A 25,608-nucleotide genomic window follows, 5' to 3' on the forward strand; every position below is an offset into this window, starting at 1 on the left:
CTACTGGAACTGCTTTAATCATTGACTTTTCCATCGGGACAAACAATTGATGCCTGAGCTACTGCACCCAAAGCTATCTCATTTTTATTCCCCTTACTAGAAGCCTTTTACCCTCAGCATAACTGCTAAGGCAACAGCCCATACATTTTTATACACCCCAATGCTTATGACTGCCTGATCAGGATGGGACACCCTTTAGTGACAATCATTGTCTGATAGTGTAAAATATTTTATTGTACTTACAATCTGACATTTTGGGCATTTTGTTTTGGCCATTGCAGAGCTATATTTGAGCCTTAGGTGGGAAAACTTCTAGCTTTAAAAAGCCCTATACTCTAAGGAATTGCTTGGCAGGAAGAAATAAACAAGGGAAATTGTGCATGTCATAGAAATAGCAATTTATGTCATATTGTCCACCTGTTAAGATTCGGCCCACACATAGGCTAAGGCTTGCATATGTACTTGTTTCATTCATTTTTAACAATTTACAAGAATAAACATGTAAACATTCTAGCTTTTACTATTGATTAAAGCGAATGATGATATTGGTTCTCTTGAGTTATGACATACCTTACTGTCTGGGTCAGAGATGGGTCTCTTGGGGAAGAAATTGTGGATCTGAAATGATGAGGGCTGCTAACTGTATAACAATTATAATAAAATAAGGATTTCTCTCCCCAATCTCAGAGGAAAATATAGGAAGGTTGGTTTTTTTTTTGACAAGTTTGATTTTGAGAGCGATCACAACTCTTAGCACAGATCCACATTTTCTGCTTGGTCCAGTGCCAATATAGGACTGTTTCCTGCATGCAGATATGGATGACTTTGGCTGCCTCCTACTCCCAGCCACCTGCAAATGCACTTCACAGCCATGTTTTCTAGCTTCAGTTCAGGGACGTGCGGTCAGGGGAGGCAGGGGAGGCAGAGCCTCACCGCTCTGATCATGAAAAGAAAAAAAAGGGAAAAGGCACACGTGGTCCGATTCCCTGCCTTCCTGAGTCAACACGAAGGGGACCGCAGAGCGCGCTCCGCCGGCTCGCGCTCCGCGGTCCCCTTCATGTTGACTCAGGAAGGCAGGGAATCGGACCACGTGTGTAGGAGGAGCGCGCTCCGCGATCCCCTTCATGTTGACTCAGGAAGGCGGGGAATCGGACCACATGTGCAGGAGGCTTAGGCTGCCTCAGCCTCCTACACCCGTGATCCCATTCCCCGCCTTCCTGATGACGTCACCAGCCTCACCAGCCATAAGCCTCACTGCACGTCACTGCTTCAGTTTAAAACTGCTGTTTTGCAACCTGAGCCACATTAAGCTCTTCAGAGCAGATGGTCTCCAGTGACTTCTTCCATTCAATAACAGACCCAGCACAGATTAGGTGTAGTACCTGGCACATCCCTTTCCTTCTGGGGCTGGTTCCTGCCCTGGATGGCCATTTTGCCCTTGGTTGTTAGCTGCTGCTCAACAGATGCTGTTCTCGTTACAATCTTACGATTGATCCAGAAATGGCATATTAAGTCAGTCAGCTATCTTCAACCTAGGAAGCTCATGCCCCATTCAGCCTTTCTTTCGTTCAGTGGGCAGTATTCTTATTTTTGCCTGGTTTGGTGGAACCTTCTCTTCTTGCTGTTGATGCCGCTTTATAATGCCTTGGTGAGGCCACACTTGGAATACTGCATTCAGTTCTGGTCGCCACGATGTAAAAAAGATGTGGAGACTCTAGAAAGAGTGCAGAGAAGAGCAACAAAGATGATTAGGGGACTGGAGACTAAAACATATGAAGAACGGTTGCAGGAACTGGGTATGTTTAGCTTAAGAGAAAGAAGGACTAGGGGAGACATGATAGCATTGTTCCAATATCTCAGAGGTTGCCACAAAGAAGAGGGAGTCAAACTATTTTCCAAGGCACCTGAGGGTAGAACAAGAAGCAATGGGTGGAAACTAATCAAGGAGAGATGCAACTTAGAACTGAGGAGAAATTTCCTGACAGTTAGAACAATTAATCAGTGGAACAGCTTGCCTCCAGAAGTTGTGAATGCCCCAACACTGGAAGTCTTTAAGAAGATGTTGGATAGCCATTTGCCTGAAATGGTATAGGGTTTCCTGCCTAGGCAGGGGGTTGGACTAGAAGACCTCCAAGGTCCCTTCCAACTCTGCTATTGTATTGTATTGTATTGCTTTCTCACCTACTCCACCCTTCGCTCTCCTGTGCCCTCCAGTCGTCGGTGAAGCGCCCTCACTTTTGCAAAGTTTCTCTTCCTTTCCTGGTTTTTTTTCTTTTACATATTTAAGATGCAACATAAGAACTTTTCTACTTTGTTTCCATAAATATGAACAATTCCTCCTTGCTAAAAAAAATTTCCCATAAATCAAACAAAAGAATGGAAGGACGACCAATTTGCATTCATTGATTGATTGATTGTTGTGTGTTTGCCCATTTGAGCTACTGCTTTGCTTCTGACAGGTTTTACTCCACATCCAACTGGATTGATTGTCAATTGGGGATAATGTCATGGCAATTGTTGTATTTAACATAAAAAAGATTAAGATATTACTGAAAGAAACTTATGTTATTTATATAAAATCCGAAGCCAAATGATCTCAAAAGAATATGCAGTATTCTAAAGATTTGGACACTCTAACATTTGGCAATTCTGGTTATTTTAGGTTTTGCTTGGAAAGCTCCTCGAATTTGGCTGTAGATCCAGCTCCATTCATTCACACTTCATAATTATATATAAATTCCAGAACCAACAGAAACAGGCAATAAAGGCAAAACAGGATATCAGGTTGGAACTAGTTCGTGTTTCACATGTAGATTCATGAGAAATAGTCCTGGATTGCTTTCATTAAAAAAAGCAAAACTCACTTACTAATGTCTATACAGGAGACGTTCAGGAAAACTTTATAAAAAAATTATCATACTCCAACTTTTATCTAAGAATTAATAGACCTTCAGCAAACAGTCTTCCTTCGGTATCCTTCCTTCCTTTATCCTCTAATGCATTTTAAGGATAAAATAGAAAATAGAGAATGGAAACTGTAAAGGTAATCCCATGTTTCAACCATGCAAAATGAATAATGTTTGGCCTTTCAGATGTTGGATTATAGTTTTTGCTGGATTTGTAATGGATATAGGGCAAACAGTTGATTTGTTTGGCATGTACGCACATATCTGACATGTATATTTACAAATCAGCCTAATATGAGTTTAGATAATCTCATAACCTGTTTTGCCACAATTATGCACTCTGATATTTATTGTCAAGAGAGATAATTAGCTTCTCTCGCTCTTCGTATGCCTTCAATATTTCACAGATTTAAAAATAAAGATTTGCTACCTGTGATAATTCTGGTGAGTTTACATATTTATAATCCAAGGGAATTGAATCAAAGCATTCAGAAGCATTTTCAGGTGTCTAGGAAATAGGCAGCATAAATAGTTCATAGGAATAAAAAATGTGAAATAAATGTATCTGAAAATCCAGTATAATGTGTTCACCAGGTTGGATTTTGTTTAACCTATTGACGGTTGGGGGTACTGTATTATAGAAGCTTTGAAATTGTATAGCACTGTTCAAACATCAGAAAGACTGTCACATAGAGTTGAACAAAATAAGATATAATTAATTATAATTTTAATTAATTTTCAATCAGTACGTGCAGTTCAGAACTTGGAAGATAGCTGATAGAAGTCTTGGAAGTATTATGGACTAAAATAGCAATTAACTTATTCACAAATTTTTGTATCACATTCTTTCTTCGCTACAAAATTCTTGGCCTTCTTCCAGCTTTCTAACCTCTTATAAAGTCCTTGTCATTCCGTTCTACTTAAATCAAATATTTACCTTATTATGCCTTCCTGACACTTATTTGTGGGCTACACTGGTTAACCATCGACTTGTCTCCAAAATCCATGAACGGTATGTACAGTTTTGGTCCAGCAGTAAAAATAAAGTACTGTATTTATCGGCGTATAACACGCACTTTTCCCCCCGAAAAATAGGGGGCAAATGATGTATGCGTGTTATACGCTGATATAATGTTAAGAAGCCATGTTTTTACAGTATTAACAAGTACTGTATACACCAGGCATGTCCAAAGTCCGGTCCGCGGGCCATTTGCGGCCCGGGGGGCGGTTTAATATGGCCCTTTAACAGCCCTCCCTGCTCTATGTAAATGCGGCCCGCCCACGGCAAGCAGAAGACCTTTCAAATTTCTCTCCCACCACCTCTTTTTCGCGCGCGCGCTCACACTTCGCCTCCTTCAAGCTCCGTGCTCGCTGGAGGAAAAGGGGAGTGTGAGGGGGGGTATTTCCGAGTTCCGAAAGCAGAAGACCTTTCAAATTTCTCTCCCACCACCTCTTTTTCGCGCGCGCGCACACGCAGGAAAAGCAGACAAGCAGGAGAGAGAAGAAAGAAGGCAGGAAGGCAGAAGGAAGGGAAGGATGGAACTGGAAGGGAGGCAGGAAGGAAGGGAAGTAGGGGAGGAGGGAGTAAGGATAGACAAGCAAGAGGGAAAGAGGAAAGAAAGCAGGAGGGCAGAAGGGAGGTGGAAGGAAGGAAAGAAAAGCAGACACGCTGGAGGGAAAGAGGAAAGAAGGCAAGCAGGCAGGAAGGAGGCAGAAGGAAGGAGGGAAGGATGGAACTGGAAGGGAGGCAGGGAAGGAGGGAGGGAGAAAGGAAGGATAGGAGGATAGGGAAAGAGGAAAGAAGGCAGGCAGGCAGAAGGGAGGGAGGTGCAAGGAAGGAAGGAAGCATAGATAAGCAGGAGGGAAAGAAGGCAGGCAGGCAGGAGGAAAGAGGAAGGAGGGAACTGGAAGGGAGGCAGGAAGGAAGGGAAGGAGGAAGGGAGGGTGGAAGATAGTAGCAGTGAAAGCAGCAGTGTTCATTGCGATTTTGAAGATAGCAGTGAAGATGAAGAGTTTCTTGGTTTCCCAGATAGCGATTTCTGAGTAAACTTTTGTAAAAACAGAATATCCAAGTTTCTTTGTTAAAACAGTTGCTTTTACTGTCCTTTTACATTATTTACCTTATAAGTGGTAATAATATTAATAAAAAAAGTTCTGAGCTACCCTTATTTTGCTTCAAAGTTCTTTATTTGAAATTTAAATTTTTTTCCTGAAATTTCCCTCTTAAAATGAAGGTGCGTGTTATACGCATGTGCGTGTTATACGCATGTGCGTGTTATACGCCGATAAATACGGTATGTGGAATAAGCAGATTAAGTAGACAAGATTGTTCTACTTGTTCATTTTCCAAAGTTGGAAACCTAGGATTCTTTGGAAGGTTTTCAAAGGATCCTTAGTGTGGAAACCTTGCCTTGCATAGGTAGGATTCCAGATGACACAGTACAGAGACGGCCTTGGTCACGTTGGTGGATGATCTCTGGAGGGCCAGAGATAGGGGTTGTTCCTCTATCCTGGTCCTATTAGACCTCTCGGCGGCTTTTGATACCATCGACCATGGTATCCTGTTGCACCGACTGGAGGGGTTGGGGGTCCGGGGCACCGTTTTGTGGTGGTTCGGCTCCTACCTCTCTGGCCGGACGCAACGTGTGTTGGCAGGGGAGCAGAGGTCGACCCTAAGCCCCCTTACTTGTGGGGTGCCACAGGGGTCGGTCCTCTCGCCACTCCTGTTCAACACATACATGAAGCCGCTGGGTGAGATCATCCGTGGTTTCGGGGTGGGATATCATCTGTACGCTGATGATACTCAGCTGTACATTTCCACCCCGAACCACCCCAACGAGGCCGTCGAAGTGATGTCCCGGTGTGTGGAAGCCGTACGGGTCTGGATGGATGACAACCGACTCAAGCTCAACCCTTCCAAGACGGAGTGGCTGTGGGTTCCGGCCCCCCGGTTCAACCAGTTAATTCCATCTCTGGCCATTGGGGGCATTCAACTCGCCCCCGTGGAGCGGGCGCGCAATTTGGGTGTCCTCCTGGATGCCAGGCTGTCCATGGATGACCATGTGACAGCCGTGGCCAGGGGGGCGTTCCACCAGGTTCGCCTGGTGCGCCAATTGCGCCCCCTATTGGACCGGGACGCCCTACGCACAGTCACCCATGCGCTGGTGACGTCTCGCCTGGACTACTGTAACGCTCTCTACATGGGGCTTCCCTTGAAATGCACTCGGAGACTGCAGTTGGTCCAGAATGCGGCCGCGCGGGTGATTATGGGGAGTACTAAGTACTCCCATGTGACACCTCTCCTGCGCGAGCTGCACTGGCTTCCTGTGGTCTATCGGGTGCGTTTCAAGGTCTTGATTACGATCTTTAAAGCGCTCCATGGCTCAGGACCTAGTTACCTGCGGGATCGTATTCTGCCCCATACATCCCTACGACCCATCCGCTCGCACAGAGAGGGACTTCTCCAGGTGCCGTCCACCAGACAGTGCCATGGGGCGGCGCCTAGGAGCAGAGCCTTCTCTGTGGCGGGCCCAGCCCTGTGGAATGACCTCCCCCCGGATATTAGGACCACTACTGACCTCCGCTCCTTCCGTATAAAGCTCAAGACCCACCTATTCCAAATAGCCGGCCTGGCTCAATCATAACTTCATAACGCTCCTGATGGGTTTTTTAATTCAGTAATTTTATTTAATGGGATTTTAAATTGTGTTTTTTAATTGTCTTTCACTTATGAGTCTACCTCCTCCATGCACATGTATATGTCTTTGTTCTTTATGTATATATGTTTGTCTTTATCTGTATTTTATCTGTTTTGATTGTACGCCGCCCCGAGTCCTTCGGGAGAGGGTTGCGGCTAATCAAATAAAATTATTATTATTATTATTAGAAGAGAAAAAGGGCTGTGCACAACCAAGGAAATAGAGTAAAGTACATAGATTGTCAAATGCGTAGTGTGGCTTCACTGTGAATAGTGAGATGATATACTACATTTTCAAATGCCTTGAGAAGTTGAAAAACATAATCTGAGAATTTCTGGAATAGAATCATGTAATCTGCTGAGCAAAAGCACCAAGCTGTTTTATGTCACTGTTAACGTTTAAAAATCCCTGTTGTTTAATCTGATATATATTCCATTAGGTGGGATGAGCACTTTGACTCTTTTCCTGACAGAGCTCAAAGCAGGCTGCCTTCCTAAAAAAAACACAAAAAAAAACAGCCTTGTCACCTTGCTATTCAAGGAAGTGTGTTCCAACAGGGCACAGTACAGTGAGATGTGTACAATACCTCAAGACTTCCCTATTTAGTTCTGGAGATGATTTTACACCTACAGGTGGCTAGGTGCCAAACAGCTGCTGTTCCTTTCTTTATAGTATTACGCCAGTCTTTAAACCTTTGGATGGTTTCTGAGGATCTGGTTGAAAAATTTTCATACAAGGAATAGCGCACACAAGTAGAGGCACTTCCTGTAAACAAACTCTATTAAATTACCATGTTCCTTAGACAGCAATGAAGTCATCTAAGGCCAAAGAGGGACCACCAAATATGTATTAGAAAAGGAGGGTGGATGCAGGCATATGCCTGTCCTAAATTATGAAGGGGCAGTAGAAGCATACTGCCTTCTCAAATTGAAGTAAAAATGGTTCTCCTTCTAAACTGTCTGCTACCACCACTTACTCCTGATTCTAACATCATAATCAAAAATAATCATGTTAGAAATACTGAATTGAGAAAGAATCCAATTTCTTCAACATGCCTTACAAAGCTGTTTTAGTATATTTTTATATTTTAAATTGTAGATTTTTTTAGAAAAAAATCTCTCTTTGTGGAAAGATGCTTCCTCTGAATTATTTTAAATTGAAACTAGAATGAGGCAGCTTAGTTGACTCTGCTCCAAAGACATAATTGGCTATGATTATATGCAAGTAAGGAAAAAAAGAAGCTGCCTCAGAATTTCTGTATGTTAAAAACATTAGTGTAGTAGATTGTTATAGCCAAGAAATAGGCTTTCACAGAAAATAAAAACAAGATTTGACAGACTTAGGTCAGGGATTCTCATATAATGGATTATTCCCCCACCCCACGTGTACATACATGTGATTTCATGAACAAGATTAAGGAGGGTCACAATTTATGGGTGCCCAGAAGGTTGAAAGACAGGTAGGCATGGAACATAGCATCTACAGAGGGCAAGGGAAGATCCTGCAAAAATACAGGATAGTATGAGCCAAGTACAAGCAGGCAAAGCATGCCATTTTATGGGGGTAGCCTGACCAGCTATTGTGCAACAGGGGCTGGCTGCCTTTCCTAAGAGCAAGGCTTGTAGTAGCAGCAGCCGCTTTCCCACCAGTCACCTTCCTTCCAATATAAGAAGACATTCAGTTTCTGTCATCAACAGTCAGCTGACTGGAGATAATGAGAGTTGAATCGTGGACTTATGGTGTCACACTGCCTATTCTGCCTATTTTGAAACTGGCTTTAGGCTGATTGTGAGATATTGGGGACTGAAAACTTGTGGAAGCATCCTTATTCTTGTTTACTGTCTATAACCTCTTTGGACTGTTAAAATATGGGGTAAATCCTGTGATACAAACAATATGTACGCCTGTGAAATGCTTAAATGTATCATAGAATAATATGGCCTCTCATCCGGAGTTGAAATTTGGTTTTGAACATAGCAGCTATTCTATTAAGAAAAGATAGTTCTGTCTTCAGAGTTCACAAAACAAAACAGCAACCTTAATGCAAAAAATATTTTTTAAAAATTAAAGTAATTTTTGAAGCCCTGATTTATTTATTTATTTATTTGTTTCGATTTATCAGTCGCCCCCTCTCCGCAAAGGGACTCGGGGCGACGTACAATTAAATCAAAATACAAGTGTGGCATGGAGGAGGTGACATCAATAAATGGAAGCCACTAGGTTCAAATAAATAACAATAAATTAAAACAATTAAAACAGTTAAAACCCCCAAAATTTACGATTAAAATATTAAAATATTAAAATTGCCAGGGAGGTTAGAAGGTTCTAGTTAAGCCAGGCCGGCTAGTTGGAACAGGTGGGTCTTGAGTTTCGTGCGGAAGGAGCGGAGATCGGTCGTTGTCCTGATATCTGGGGGGAGGTCATTCCAGAGGGCTGGGCCCATCACAGAGAAGGCCCTATTCCTGGGTGCCGCCCTCTGACACTGCCTGGTGGACGGTGACACCTTGATATCATAGTAAAGCACTTGGCCAGGTGGGATTAAATATTTTTTTGAGGTGTAAAACCAACTCTCTCTCTTGACTGAACAGAGGAAAATGTCTTATTTATTTCCTCTTTGTTTTTCCAGTTTCTGCTAAAACCTGTGGGAATATGTTACTGAAGGTTTATCTAGATTAATTGTCAGTTAGGAGATTTTTACATTTTGTTAACCTCGTAACTGCAGATGGAAATTTTCTCCTAAATAAATTTTATTGAAAAGAAGGGAAACGTGTAAAAAAATAATTGGTGAACTGAAATATTCCATCACTTAGTGCTGTTGTGATGCAATTCCATAAGTTGCCTAATTTTGCAGGATAATTATTTTACTCTATCATTTCCCAGTCATACTCTGGTAGCTCATATTAGACTGCAAACTTTGTGGTTGCTAGCAAAGGCAGCATGTATAGATAAAGTATCATGTGAATATATCACTCCAGAATGCTCTTCCTTTTTTGTTTTTCTATGTCAGAATGAAGAATAAATTGTGGTATTTTGAATTCGGCACAACAGAAACATTTTCAGCCACTTGCAAGAAACTTCACGACTATGTAGAGATTGAGGTGAGTCTCCCCAAACCCTCAAAGTCTTAATTTTCTGCAGAAGGTGTGTTATGATTTCTTAGAAATGTGTTCTTGTATTTCATTAAAACATTAAAAATACTGTAGACTATTATACATTCTAAAAAAGTCAGGTTCAAGCTTGTAGAGTAAGAATTTCCATGGTTTATTGGAAAATTATTCCTGGCAAATTTATGGTTTATTTTTCCCTCCTTCTTTAACTTCAGACTGAATTCCATCTCTGGAGACATTAAAACTTTAGTCAAAAAAAGTTAGGCTCTGTGCTGCTTACAGGTTAGTATAAAAAAAATTAAAATGATTTAATTTAATAGATACATTCAAAAGCTCAAGTAGTGGTGTTCAATGAATATATTTTATTCATGAGTATATTTGCCACAGTTTATGGCAATAATTGACTCAAAAGACTAGGATTGGTAACCAACATAGCACTATCCCTGGAACCAGATGTGTTTTGCTCAGTTTACTCTGATGCTATTAAATCCAGACACATCCATCAAGACAGTATCTGTGGGACCTTTCCATTCTTTCAAGAAATATTTCAGTTTTTGAAAATAATACCAATTCCAATACAAGAATATCCCCCCCCCCCCCAAATTAAAAAAAACCTTCAGTATCTCCTCCAGTGATTTTAAAATTTGGATCACAAATAATAGAAAATTCACAAATATATATTTATGGACATTTCACTTACTGACTTTTAGTTGACAGTTTAGTAGAACAGTGTAGGGGGGAGAGGAGGAGCAGGAGGAAGAAGAAGAGGAAGAGCAGGAGGAGGAGGAGGCAGGAAAACGAAATGCCACCCTATCTGCCATTCTACTGAAGAGCGCCACTTAAAGAGAAAGGGCCTCTGTGCTCTCCTAATTGCCCCTGGACTTCTGGATATACGAGAGAGAAAATAATAGGAAGATGAGGGGGCATTGGCCATTTTTCCAAATCAATGATTAGCAGAATCCAAAGTGCAGGATGGAGACAGGAGAAAGCTTCACCAAAAGACTTGCCTGAAGGGACAATGCCAGAAAACACTTTTTTTGTTTGTTTATCACTTTCTCAGCCTTCACAATACTCATCTCTTTATTTTTTAGTGCTTGGCTCATGACTTTGATTCTGACCCACAACGATACGATCAAACAAGATTCTAAATTCCACGCATCTGAATGCTTTCCAATTAACAATATATCTCCTGTGGTTCCCGCATTGTTAGCATGTCGACAGAAGGGTTTCCCCCCCCCCACAAACAGCTGGCAGCTGCAGCCGAGCTTTTAGTGACATCTCCATCCACTGAAACATTTTAAGATGTTTTGCAGGGAAAGAGTAGGTACATTTATAGTTGAGAAAGCTTCTGTTTGGAAACAGATGTCCAAAACACAGTTCAGTGGAAGGGAAAAAAACATTATAAATGTGAAGCAGTATTTTTTTAAATGTACAGCATATTCCTGTTTTATGGATTCCCTTTAAATATATTTGTTGGCATGGACATCTGGGTGTTTCATCTTTGAAGCCAGTTTTGGGAGAACAGAATTATGCCCTTGTAGGCACGCTTCAGGGCTCGACTAAATTTAAGTTTGTTGTGAATGTTTGTAAATTCTGTGATTGCCTACTACCACCTTCCAGCTACATGGAAACAGCCTCTAATTAGGAAATGTGTGGTTCACCAGTAGTTACTAAGAAGTCAATCATTTCATAGTTTGTATTTGAAATTTTATGTGGTGTGTATTTTCCATAACCATTTCCACTCCTCAACCTCATCCAAACCATCTCCTTTTTAAGGACTGAGAGCTATACCTTCCGTACCTGTAGTCTCAAAACATAAATGCAAAATTCGTTAATTATTCACTAAAACTAGAAAATGGAATTGACGGTCAAAGCCCGTGCCTTGCCATGCTTCTTCAGTCTGCTGTGATCACCTCCCTTCAGTTCCTTATGACAAGTGAGGAAAGGCATCCTCACTCAAGGGCTGACATGGGGACAGATCCCATCAGCTGTCATTCTCCAAGAAATCATTTCAGGAGATCCTGGGCTCAGTTGGCTTCTCTAATTGCTTCCTAGTTGTGTAAATGATCCTGGTCCTACTATCTTTGCTGTGACTATAGTTTTGCATGCCAGCGTGACCACAAATCTGGATATGGATAGCTTTAAGGAACACGTTGCATTTCCAGACCACACCAAAAAGATGCCAAGTGGACATATCACCCAGAGTTCATTGCTGGTTTCTTCATGCATCTCTTTCTATTCCCCATACCTATTTTCACAATATCTTTCAAACATGCCAGTGAAAGAGATATAAGCCTATCCACTCCAACCTGCTCTTTTTCCTTTCATTCATCTAACATGACCAAGGCTTGTGGATCTGGATAATTATTTCATATTCTTTGTAGACTATCATTATGTCCAAAAGGGTTCTCCTTTTAGCCTCTATTGATGCTGGTGCGTGCTTAAAACATCTACTCTTATCTACTCTTCTTTTCTAAGGTTACGCACAGCGATGGCCTTTTGATTTTATTGCAGCCAGCACCTTAAGGGGCTAATAATAGCCAGGGAAGGAGAGAAAAGCTTTTTAGAGGAAATTGGAACTCATCCAAACCCAGATCAGGAATAAGTTTCAGTTGATTGCTGTCAAAAAGAGTAAATGACATAACATATACTTCTTCTCAGCTGTCTCAGATGTTTTAGCTGGCTACATCCCTTGCTCATTCATCACTCCCCAGCTTTCTTCCTTCCAGCACTAGTCTAGCCTATCCCTTTGAGCACAGGATGTTTAAATAAAAAAGAAGCAGCAAGGAAAGACATTCTTGGTATCTCTGAAGAACTTTTTCCATTGTCCAGCTATTCTTAAAATATGAGAAGGTTTGTGTTTAGTTTGGTATGGTATTTCAGCAAACACTACTATTACCTCCCACGTCCAGTTCACCTAGTACATCTATAAAATAGATGCAGACTTAAAATGGTATTTGGCATTTTCCCCTAGCCATCAATTGCTGAGATTGTATTTAGTCTGTGAATCAGTGCAACTCCTAAAACCTTCCCATGCGGATTCATGCCTGAGAGGTTGAAGTCAGACATGGAATATTCAGATAGCATATTTTTCCAGAAACATTTCAAACAAACTAAGTAGGCAAATGATTACTCCTTGGGTTCAAAACAGCTTAGAACCACACATGACTTCAGTTTGTGATTTAGTCAAGCAGCATATTAAATAATGAAATAAAAGTGAACGTCGTTTCTTTGAGCAGTAATTAGGACTACCCGCTATATATCTAGGATGAGCAGGTAGGATAAAGCTGCTGTCGCAAGTAGCCCTGACAGTGATATAATGTTTCCAATATCATTAGGCGGCTGAATAGCAGTTGCCAAGATCACGTCATCAGCATTATTGGATTTCAGTCTGTTTGTGGGCTTTCCATGGGTCCTTGGTTGGGAACAGAATGCTACACACAAAAGGGTTTACACTGATGCACTATTGCTTTTATTGTACTTGCTTTGGGCTTAGCACCGATAGTGAGGACATGGGAAAATACTTCAGCTGTATTTGTTCAACCTTTGACAGATTCCACATTGCACAACAATTCATCTGTTATTTAAAAAAAAAAAAACTCCTAAGTATATGCCCTCCCAGGATTTGCTGAAAAATACTGTTGTGTGAAAAAAATAATGTAGTTTCTCAGTCCTGGATCTTTCTGCAAATATGTTCAGGATATTGTAATTCAAGGGCTGCAAAGTGTTAATCTAACAGCATTTTAAGATGAAAGCAACAGTTTGCCCTCCTTTTGGCTCCAGGCATCTGTCATGAGCACAGGAGAAATGGCAGTTTTGTTTTGGAAATTGGCATCAGTTACGGTTGTAGTCGCTTAGAAATAAAGTTGTTTTTTTGCCCAGCTGCAAATGTCTACTTCCAGTCTTCCTGCCAACAACCCATCAGCTGCCCCTTCTCAAAGAGGCCATTGTACCACATTGGCACAGAGACAAAGCAGGGTTAAAGAGGAAAACACAGTTGCTGGCCATTAGATGTTCATTCCTCTGCTGGGTGAATATATGGCATCCATATCACCTTCTGCAGCCTGCCAGAATTTTGCTACCCAGACAGCACAGGAGAGGCCCATTGGCAATGTCCCCAAGCAAAACAACGAAGCAAAACTGAACACAGACCAAAGAACAGCACTTGCAACCCCTAGATAAATATCAAAGGACTTGTGTGCAGACCAAAATAATTGTTTTTCAATTATAGCTTTTGCCAAACATGTTATTATGTTGCTTTAGATTGCTCTTTACCAAAAAAAAAACTAGTTACACCTGGTTTCCAATAATTTCTAGTTTCAGTTAGCAGGAGAAGGGGCAACCACACAGCTAAATGAATTCACATATGAAGCTTGACAGTTTTTAAATGTGATATAAATTATTATTTGTGTGTTCACCTGACTATTAGTAAACTTCTTGTTTCTGCCACCCACAGCTGCTTGTAAAATGGTCACATTATTTACAGTCGCCATGCTCTGCTTTAAACATTCACTCTATTGTCAGAAAATAATACACAATATGCAAAACAGCAATGTTTATAGATGAGAAAGGCTCACAAAGTTAATAAGATCTACAGGCAGCTGATCTTGAATATATTAGGCATTGTCTTGGGTGTATATACCTATATTGGCTGCATAAATGGCATTGTTCATCAAGGCGGTCACCAGATTGGGAAAGACTAGTCAACTATACTGAATCTTAAAGTAATCTTTACTAGATTACTTAGACTCTACTCATATTACTTCGGATAATGTTTAGGCCAAACTTTAAAATGTTCAGAATATTTAGTTGTATTGTTCACAGATCAAATGTTTCATTCACATCTACTGAAATGTCCAGACTTGTGCATGAGAAACATGAAATATACTGCAAGATTTCTGCTTCAGAAATGCCCCCTGTTAAATTGAATGTTTGTGTTACATTTTGACTCTGGTTAAAATGGTCATAAGTAAGTAAGTAAGACAGACATTGTTTAGATAATACTGCTCCTGGTGACTCTGCTGAAAGGGGTTCAGCAGAGCCAGTGGGGGATTCAAAATGTTTTACTATCAGTTCTGTGGCTGTGGCTTGGTGGGTGTGGTGTGGCTTGGTGGGCGTGGCAGGGGAAGGCTACTGCAAAATCCCCATTCTCTCCCAATCAGCTGGGACTCAGGAGGCAGAGATAAGATGGGGGTGGGGCCAGTCAGAGGTGCTCCGAACTATTCAAATTATCCACTACCGGTTCTCCAGAACTGGTCAGAACCTGCTGAATACCACCTCTGGTTCTAGCCATCTACACTTCAATTTTGAACTGATAGCCTCACAGCTTAGTGTTTAGTATTATTGTAATGAATGTAGATCTTAATTTTGTTTCATTGGTTTTATAGCAATTAGAAGTCAATTGGATATAGAAAGGTAGAATAGAAATATTTAAATATATTTATATATATTATAATCTAAATATATTTCATAAAACCACTCTTTTATCTTCTTCTTCCTTTGTTTCAGTGTGATGGAACAGTTTTGGATCTGACTAGCACTTCATTGGAAGGAATTGCAGTCCTTAACATTCCCAGCATGTATGGTGGCTCCAATCTCTGGGGGGAAACCAAGAAACAGTGCAGCTATAACCGCATGAGCAAGAAAATACCTGAAAAGTTGCAATCCTCAGTGGTTATTGATGCCAAGGAGCTCAAGTTTTGTGTCCAAGGTGAGGTGGCTTAGATTTTGAATGTGGTAAAAGTGTAGCACATAGGAAGTTGCAGATATTTAGGAGACATCCCTATATATCTATAGTGGCAACACAAAAAGAGTATATCCTGCATTCAATGCCTGACAAGTTGGAAGAATCAAATAATAAGGTTTCTTAGGGGCATGTAGTTTAATGAAAAATCCTATTTCATCTGTGAAAATAAAGACCAAAAACCAGGGTTCGTGTGCCAATAGTCACTGAAGAATTGAAAAAAGCTAATTGATGTCAATCAAATTCCAATTGATTGTTTAGTACCAGAACATGCTCAAATTAAAGCATACCTCAGATATGGCTTAGCTTTCATTTGAACACACTGGGTGAAGAGGAATCCAATTTTCTGGATAACTGGCTGAACTGTTAAGATTTCCCCCCCCCCCCAAACATTCAGTCTGGAATCTGTTTTCATGATTGCAGCCAATGTCCTCTGGAGTGGTAGAAAACAGAACCTGATCTTCTTCTATCTAGCACCTACCAGTTTTTTCAAGGTTAAACATTCCTAATTCCTTCAATCTTTCTTAAATCTCTGCCCCTCCTTGGAGATCTTTCCTGGGTTTGTTGTAGTTTAATTAAATCTTTCCTAAAGTACAATATCTAGAACTGGCTACAATACTTGAGATGGGTATATGCAATATAATACAATACAATACAATAGTAGAGTTGGAAGGGACCTTGGAGGTCTTCTAGTCCAACCCCCTGCCTAGGCAGGAAACCCTATACCGTTTCAGACAAATAGCTATCCAACATCTTCTTAAAGACTTCCAGTGTTGGGGCATTCACAACTTCTGGAGGCAAGCTGTTCCACTGATTAATTGTTCTCACTGTCAGGAAATTTCTCCTCAGTTCTAAGTTGCTTCAGATGGGATATAACCAAAAGAAATTAAGTGATTTCCTGTGGTTTGGAAACAATACTTCCGCTGAAGCAGCACAAAATTGCATTTGGCTTTTTTGAAAGCAACATCACACTGCTGACTCATATTCAATTTGTGATCGGCTACAGTTCCAAAATCTTTTTCACAAATGCTTTTGCCAAGTCAGGTACGCATGTGCAGCTGATTGCTTGCTAAGTGAAAAATCCTGCATGTGTTCCTGTTAAATTTCACTCTGTTATTTTAGGCACAGTTCTTTAACATAAAAATAATTGTTGAGGTTATTTATACAATCTTTACAGTATGAGCTATCCCGCCTGACATTGTAATATTTGCAGATTTGATAAATATTCTATCCAAGCTCATGGGGTGACTTTGGACCACAGCCCAAACTACCACCAGGCTGTTTTGTTTGAAATTATAAGAGAAGAAAGTGTGGTAAATACTGTCTTGAATGCCTAAATTAAAGGTAGGATAGAATCAAATAGCAATGGCACTTAGATTTATATACCGCTTCACAGTGTTGTCCTTGAAAATATCGGGTACATGTTCAAGTTCATATCTTGGAAATCTGTTGGATTTGGCCTGCTTTAGCTTGATTGTGAGCAGCTCACAATCTATTCTACATTCTTTTTCACCTTGTTGTACCAATAATATAGTGAAGTTGATTTATGAGTGCCCCATCTGGCAATGCCCATGTATGTAGGTATGTTTTGAAATTTTAAAAATGTCTTAGCTTTGAAGGAATTACTGAATCAGAAGAAAGTGATAAATCATTCTCCTGCTTTATTTCTGTTTCTTAGGCCACTCAGTCCAACTTTGTTTTCCTCCTTACTATTTCAAACTTCAGTTTCCAACCGCAAACAGTACATCTTTCAAAAAGACAAGCTGACCATAATGACTGACTGGGAATTTGGGGAGATATGTCCCAAATCATCTGAGGGGTGTACCAAGCTGCGGGAAAGTTGGTAAAGGAGTTGGGTCCGGCAGGCTAAGGCTGAAGGAATGGCATGAGACCAGGCAGGACACACCCTGACAGTTAGACAGTTCGCCTATTGACATTCTCACACACAATTTCCAAAGGGACTTAATTCCCAATTCTAAATTATCTCTAAATGCAGCCAACATTGCTAGCTCCCAGCTGCGCATGTAAGAAAGAATTCCCAGGACAAAGGACACCTGCTTTCTCCGTAGGCAAAAGCTTGTGTTGTGAGAACTCTGAGATTATCAGTACCAGTTTTTTTTAAAATATTTTAATTCTGCTGAAGAAGCTGCTGTGTGCTACCTTCTTTTAATTCAGTTTACCTGTCCTGCTCAAAACATTCCTTCAGGATGCTAGTCCATTGCTTATACAGGTAGTTCTTGAGTTACGAATGTAATGGGGCCTACCCATTCCATTCGTAACCTGAGGATTTGTGGGAGTGAATCTCATACCTTGAACAGGATCAATCCCTCCCTTCTCCCACGCATTCGCTAATCAAATGCGAGGCTCATTAAGCACACATGAGGTACTTCAGGGTGGGGAAGGTTTCTAGTGATGGAACAGGCCACCTGCCTAAGACACCTAAGGCCTCCCTGACCCACTGAAATAGCTCATGCTCCCCACAATTGCTTTCCCCCCCCCCATCCAACCTGCCGCACTGGGTCACTTAACTTGTGAAGACCTAGCAAGCAGTCTCCTCACCAGCTTCTCAGCCACCTGCGCCCCTCCAATGCTCCATTTGAACATCTGCAGGTCTTGCCTGGCAGGTTGTTGGCCAAAATGGAGCTTCCAGGGGGGGGCAGATCCGCCCCTCCAATGCTCTGTTTGGGCCTCCATGGCCCATTGCAGGCCGAAATGGAGCTTCCGGAGGGTGGATTTGTTGGAGAGGAGACTGCTTGCTAGATCTTCAAAAGGTAAATGACCCGGCATGGCAGGTTGGAAGGGAAAGCAATTGTGGGGAGCATGAGACCCGAATAGAGCTTCTGAAGGGAGAATCCACCTCTCAGAAGCTCCATTTCAGCCTACAATGGGCCTGGGAGGCCCACGGAGGCCCGAATGGAACTGAAGAGGGGTACATGCTGCTGAGAGGCTGGAAAGGAGACTGCTTGCTAGATCTTCACAAGGTAAGTGACCTAGCGTGGCATCTGTAGGGGAAAAGCAATTGTGGGCAGCATGAGGCCAGAACAGAGTTTCTGAGTGGTGGATCCACCCCTCAGAAGCTCCACTTCAGCTTGCAACGTGTCAGGCGAGGCCTCTGGAGGCCCAAACGGGCCATCGGAGGGGCAGATCCATCCCTCAGAAGCTCTCTTTCAGCCTGCAATGTGCTGGGCAGGGCCTCTGGAAGGCCAAATGGAGCATTGGAGGGGTGGATGCACCCCTCGGAAGCTCCATTTTGGCCAGCAACATTCCAGACAAACATTGCAGAGCCTCTACAGTTGTTCGTAAGGGCAAACAACTGCCATGGTGCTGCAAGGTTCATAGTTTCAGAACTCGTTCGCAAATGCTAGGGGGCGCTTATCACGTAACTTCGGACGTTCACTAAGGGAACACTCATAACCCAGGGATTACCTGTATTACAAACTATTCAAGCCTTTCCAAGTGAGCCTGGGTTGAAGAGAACACTACCCTTTGACTTGGGTTCATCTCTGACATTGTATATTGTTTTCTTGTAATCCTTCCAGACCTTCAATGTGAATGCATTGATTTCGGGATAGAGCGGGAACTTATGATATATTCCAAAGGAGTATTTTACAGGCATCAGTTATTTTCAAGTTTATCATTAATGCAAGATTCATTAGAGGTTGCCTATTTAATCCTTCTCAATGCATTCCCTCCCCCAACTCCTTGCCAGCATCCAATGAGTCTAAAGCTTTACAGAAAATGGATCTTGCAACGTAATGAAATATTAAAGGCCTTAGGCTAATCACAGTGTTGGCACAGCAGTGCCGAACTACTGGAAACAAAAGGTACATTCTCTGCCATGGAGAATCATGGCTCACCTTGTGAGATTTTTCTGAAATGTTCTTCCGATGAGAGCACTTGCCTGAAAATAAGAAAATTCTAAGAATATCCTCGTGGGAGACCAGGGAGAGGATCGGAAAGAGCTTGGCAGAACAGGTGTTACTTAGGCAGAACAGAATGAGTAATTAAGAGGATGCTTTAATGCCGTTACAGGCTACAGCACAAACAGGAAAAAGAAAGCTGCCGGGGTGGTGAAACAGCACTCTCTCCAGAATATTCCCTTCTGACTAATGCATGAGACTCTCCAAGTGGAGAGGCCTGAGGCGGGATGAGTACTGCAGCAAATCTGTAGGCATTTGCAGCACAGTCCTCCAAAAAAAAACAACCATTGGGCATGATCTTCAATGGGAACAATGCACAGCAATTTTGAAATAACTTCTCACTAATGGCTGCCTCAGTTGCAATGGGTAGCTTTCTAAGGGCTACAGCTTCAAAGCAATAAGCAGGAAGTTGCCAATATCTGATCTGTGGGCCATATCTACCCCACCCCCACTCTGCAAGGTTCTCAGCCTGCAATTGTTCCTCTTCACTAGTTTTCTTGTGGAATGAAACAAACGGGTTCATGCACAGCAGCAATGTCAGTTTACAGATTACCTTATAACACATGCCCCGATGATAATGGCTAACCAGCTTGAAAACTAATAATCAGGTAAGTCAGGACAAGGTTTATAGCAGGGGTGTCCAAACTTGGGAACTTTAAGACTTGTGGACTTCAACTCCCAGAATTCCCCAGCCAGCCATGCTGGCTGGGGAATTCTGGGAGTTGAAGTCCACAAGTCTTAAAGTTCCCAAGTTTGGACACCCCTGGTTTATAGGGAGGACACCCCTGGTTTATAGGGAGGAGCAGTTTCTTCATACTATCAATTATTACTTTTTGTAGTGGCTACTTCTGTAGGACAACACAAATAGGGATTATTTAAAAACTAATCTCGAATCAGGTGGAGGTTTATAGGGAGGAGCAGTTTCTTCATACTATCAATTATTACTTTTTGTAGTGGCTACTTCTGTAGGACAACACAAATAGGGATTATTTAAAAACTAATCTCGAATCAGGTGGAGGATTTAACAGTACAGTTTTACATGAGCCGTCAATAACCTAATCCTCAGAACAACACATCTTGTTGTTCCCCAAATAAGCATGTTACAGCAGGACTTTATAGGATTTTACATACAAATAGATCTGAACCACAATTTCCTATTTTTTTTCTTTTGGGAAAGGAAAACAATTGTATAGGAAACACACTCCAGATTCAGATTCACCCATGGCATAAAGCCACCCCACAAATCATTTTTAGAGGATGTGTCTTTAGGATGAAGCTTTTGATGATCTCCAGTCTACCCATAGAGACACCCTAAATTGTTCCTTAGCTGTTCCAGTTTTAAGGTAGTAGTGTTTTCTACCTTTTCCCAACACATCCGGACTTAAGAAGAATCTGCAATGGCTCGTTCACAAATCTGGTGGTGATGCAGTCAGAAGCTGGCATCTTCAGAGTTCCTATTGTCTAATTAAGGTTGCCACAAGCTTATGTCTTCATCTCTGGTCAAGGCACTACCCTCCCGGACATCTTCCTTTCAGCTGCAGCAATCCCTGCTTTTTGTAGAAGCATCTGCCCGTGTAATACCTAACTCACATTTCACAAAACATAGCATGGCTTCCTTATGTACCCTGATATATATCAGCCATTTTGTAGATCACTAAGACGTATCCTGTTAGATCTGGGCAACGAGAGACAGACTGCGGACACGACGTGACTTAACAGCTCTTTATTAGTAATAGTAGTGATCCAGCTTACTCTGTGGTCGGAGGGTTCCCCTTTTATAGGGATGAGGCACGCCCATTGACCAATCAGAGGAATACCTGTTTCCCGCTGTAGGAGCGGACCTGAGGGAAGACTTATCCCGATATATGCTAATATCTAACACCCCTCCCCTCCTAGATGGGACGTTGCGGTAGGTGACATAGTCCTTTAGGTAGGTGGGTGTTTGTCTTGCTCGGGAGGAACGTCGGAGTTCAGGTTGTGTTGAAGTACTTGCAGGATTGGTTTCCTGTTGGGTTGAAGTAGTTGCAGGATCGGGTGCTTTTTCTGTTTCTGGAGGTCTTGCGTTTTCGATGCTCTTTTCCCTGGTATCTTGTTCGGCTGCGATGACGGGGGTTTGCTCAGCGGCTGTGATGACGGGGGGTTGCTCAGCTGCGTGCGTGATGTCCTGTCCCCCGCTTAGCTCGCCGGTGTCGTCGTTTCCTGGGATGAAGTTTCCCTGCGGTTGTCTTTCTGTGGACAGGAAACTTTCGCCCTCATCCCTTAAGTTGGAGTGTGCTAGGCGACCTCGAAGCTGATCGATGTGCCTTCTCCAATTCCGCCCATCTTCAAGCTCTAACAAATACGATCGAGGGCCCATGATGCCAATGACCCTTGCCGGTATCCACAATGTCCCCCCTGTGTAATTTTGAGCATAAACAGTGTCTCCTTCTCTAAAAGATCTGACCTTACTTGTAGAGTCTGGGGGAGCCGAGGTAGAATAATTCGGGTGGAGCCTGTCCAGGTGAGATCGTAGGCGGCGACCCATTAGTAGTTCAGCGGGGCTTCTACCCGTCGTTGCGCTCGGGGTAATGTGTTGAATGAGGAGGTAATGGTCAATGCGTGTTTGCCAATCCCCCGGGCCCATCCTGGCGAGGGCCTCTTTCGCGAACCGCACCATTCTTTCTGCCTGACCATTGGACGCTGGATGGAATGGCGCGATGAGGGCGTGTCTGATTCCCAACCCTGCTAAAAATGTTTCGAACTGCATGGCCGTGAATTGGGGCCCGTTGTCCGATACTAACAGATCTGGTAGACCATGGGTGGCGAAAAGCCGCCTAAGAACCTTTATAACTGCCTCTGCCGTGGTTGATGTCATTAGGACTACATCCAACCATTTAGAATAAGCATCTACAACTATGAGGAAGGTTTGACCCTGGAATGGCCCTGCAAAATCAATATGAATGCGTGACCAGGGTGCCTTGGGTTTCTCCCATTCTGTGGCGGGCGCTTCCGGGGGTGCTGGTCTCGACTCCTGGCATGGATCGCAAGTGGCCACCCACTCCTCTATTTCTTTGTCCATATTGGGCCACCACACATAACTTCTCGCTAACGCTTTCATTCTCACGATCCCCGGATGCCCCATATGTAAAGCATTCAATACCTTTTTTCGTAGCGCAAAAGGAATAACAACTCGATCCCCCCACAACAAACATCCCTGTAACACGGAGAGTTCGTCCCGTTTAGACCAAAACATTTTGAATTCCGGGCCCACATTTCCCTTTGGCCACCCCCTCCATACCCAAGTTTGCACTTGTTTTATTAAATTGTCCTTCGAGGAGAACCTTGCAACGTCGTAAGAAGAAACCGGTCCCGAATCCAAACAGTCAATGAGCAATACCGGTACTTCTGGAGTGGGGTCTGGCAAAATGTCTGGTAATGGGCAACGGCTGAGCGCATCTGCGTGCCCTAGAGTGGAGCCCGGTCGATGAATTAACTTGTAAGAGTACGCAGCCAGGAAAACAGTCCACCTGGTCATACGTGGAGAAAGGGAGACCGGAGTGGGGCGATTTCCCGCCAAAAGTCCTAACAGCGGTTTGTGATCAGTAATGAGTTCAAAATCGCGGCCGTAGAGGTATTCATGGAAACGTTTCACACCTGCAACGGCAGCCAATGCTTCTCTGTCCATTTGGCTGTAGTTCCTTTCGGCCGATGAAAGAGTTCTGGAGTAGAAAGCAATGGGTGCTTCTTTCCCGTCGGGCATCCTGTGGCTGAGGACTGCTCCAACCCCGAACGGCGATGCGTCGCAGGTCAATACCAGCGGGAGGGTCTGACTGTATTGTACAAGTAGTGAGTCAGTGGTGAGCAGGCGCTTTACCCCGGCGAATGCTGCAGCTTCTGCTCGTCCCCATCTCCATGGTGCGTTCCTCTGGAGTAGACGGTGTAGTGGCTCAGCAACGGTCGCCTTCTGTCTCAGAAAAACGCTGTAGAAATTAAGTAGTCCGAGGAAGGCCTGCAACTCGGTTTGATTTCGTGGTGTGGGGGCGTCCTGGATCGCCTTAATTTTCTTTTCAGTGGGGTGAATTCCCTGACCATCAATTCTATAACCCAGGAATTCTACGCTAGGCACGTTAATTTGGCATTTTTCTTTTTTCAGGCGGAGACCCTTCTCTCTGATTCTGGCCAAAACCGATCTGACTCTTTTGTTTAGTTGCTCCTCGTTTGCAGCGGACACCAAGATATCGTCAAAATATGGGACGACTCCCGGTATCCCTTGCAACAGTCGTTCCATGACGCTCTGGAACAATCCTGGAGCAATACTTACGCCGAATTGTAGCCGGTTGCATTTAAACGCTCCTCTGTGCGTCACTATAGTCTGGGCCTCCGCTGTGGCGCTATCTACTGGCAGTTGCTGGTAAGCTTGTGCCATATCTAATTTAGCGAAAACTTTTCCTGGCCCCAATGAGTGCAATAGGTGCTGTACTACGGGCACCGGATATGCGCTCTGTTGTAGCGCGACATTAATTGTGCATTTATAGTCTGCGCACAAGCGGACTGATCCGTCTGACTTAACTGGGGTCACGATAGGTGTCTCCCAACGCGCGTGATCTACCGGCTCCAGGATTCCTTGTTCCACTAACTTATCTATCTCTTTATCTATTTTTGGGCGGAGTGCAAAAGGCACTCGTCTCGGTTTAAGCCGGATTGGCGCCACATTTGGATCTAAATTGAACGATATTGGTTTGCCCACATACTTACCAAGACCGGAGCTGAACACATCCTCGAACTCCTTAAAGATCTTTTCAGCGCTGCTGTTTCTCACGGCGTTGATTCCGGTGACTTCTAATCCCAGGGCTTCAAACCAATCAAGCCCCAGGAGGTTCTGCAATGGCGCGCTGGAGATGGTCACGGGCAGCTGGGCTTCGATGTCCTTAAACTGGATGTGGAATGTGCCTTGGCCCACGATGGGGACTTGGTTCCCCTGGTAGTCTCGTAGCAGGACGTCAGGAGCGCGCAGTTGGCTCTTTCTGAGGCTGGGAATGGCCTGTTTCATGGATGCCCATGAAATGATCGTCAGGGTTGATCCTGTGTCAACCTCCAGCTCGCAGGGTGAGCCCTCCAAGAGGACTGTGACTTTCAGCCTTTTGGGCCGCTTAGGGCGGACCTGATGTATCGTGGTGAGATACGTTCGCAACTCCTCTCTCTGGGTCAACTCTATCTCATCGTCTATATCCTGAAAATACTCTCGTTGAGCGTCTTGGTAGAACGCTCTTTCGGCTCTCTGTGTGAATTCTCTCTGGGGATACGCTCGCTCACTTTCTTGTGAGTAATCTCTCTGGGAATACGCTCGTTCAGCTCTTTGGGGAGTTTCTCTCTGGGTAAACACTTGTGGATTTTTCTCTGGGCGCCCTTTTTGATTTCGCCAAGCCCCTGGGTTGGGCTTCTGTTGGCGGTACATGGGTGGCTGCCGTGAGGCAGGGACTCCGCTCCGGCACACTCGTGCGATGTGCCCAAGTTTGTTGCAGTGCGAACAAACAACGTTCCTGAACCTGCAAGTAGACCTGGGGTGATTCCCTCCGCAGCTTGCGCAGGGCGGCAAACGGGATCCGGGTTTCCCCCCAGGCCTCCAGTGACTGCTCTGCATTAGGTGACTGTCCTCGAACTCGGGATCCACGTAGTCGGGGCTTGCGTCTTCGTAGTGGACTCTGGTTTGTCTCGGTGCTGGCTGGGTTTCGTTGACCCTTCGTTGTATGGTCACTGCTGATTTCTCCGCTGATTCCGACGCTCTTGCTTTGTTCAATGCTGACTGTAGGGTTAGATTCGGGTTGGCTAACAGTTTCTTTTGCAACGAAATGTCTCTTACCCCACAGATGAATTGCTCTAAGATATGCTCTTCCAAATCCCTGTATTCACAGTGGGCTGCTATTCTTCGTAGAGCTGCAACAAATTGGTTAATGGATTCTCCCGCCTTTTGAGTCCTCATGTTGAACTCTTTGCGGCTGACATGGCGGGACGGTTTTGGCGCGTAATGTGTTTCCAAGGCTTGTTTCAGCGTCGCCCATGGTACTGCTTGTATTGGAGTAGGCGCGGTGAGGTCTCTGGCCGTATTGAAGACTTCCTTTCCGCAGTAGCCGAGGAAGATATTTTTCTTTCTTGCATCGGTGATCCCCGTGTACTCATTTGCTTCGAGGAAACACTCGAAGCGAATCATGAAGGCTTCCCATTCGTCGGTTGCTGGGTCGAAAGGAGCGGGGGGAG

The 25,608-nt window shown here is 43.4% G+C and overlaps 1 protein-coding gene across 1 annotated transcript in view; it reads left to right on the top strand.

Annotated features, from left to right (window-relative positions):
- DGKG (diacylglycerol kinase gamma) overlaps positions 1-25,608 on the top strand; it is a 136,643-nt gene that overhangs the window by 97,522 nt on the left and 13,513 nt on the right. The window contains 2 exon segments of the mRNA XM_081954472.1: positions 9,612-9,702; positions 15,220-15,421. Of these exon segments, the coding sequence (XP_081810598.1) occupies positions 9,612-9,702; positions 15,220-15,421 (293 nt within the window).

Source organism: Natrix helvetica (assembly GCF_964273705.1).
Source record: "Natrix helvetica genome assembly, chromosome: 5".
In the NCBI taxonomy this organism is placed as follows: Eukaryota; Metazoa; Chordata; class Lepidosauria; order Squamata; family Natricidae; genus Natrix; species Natrix helvetica.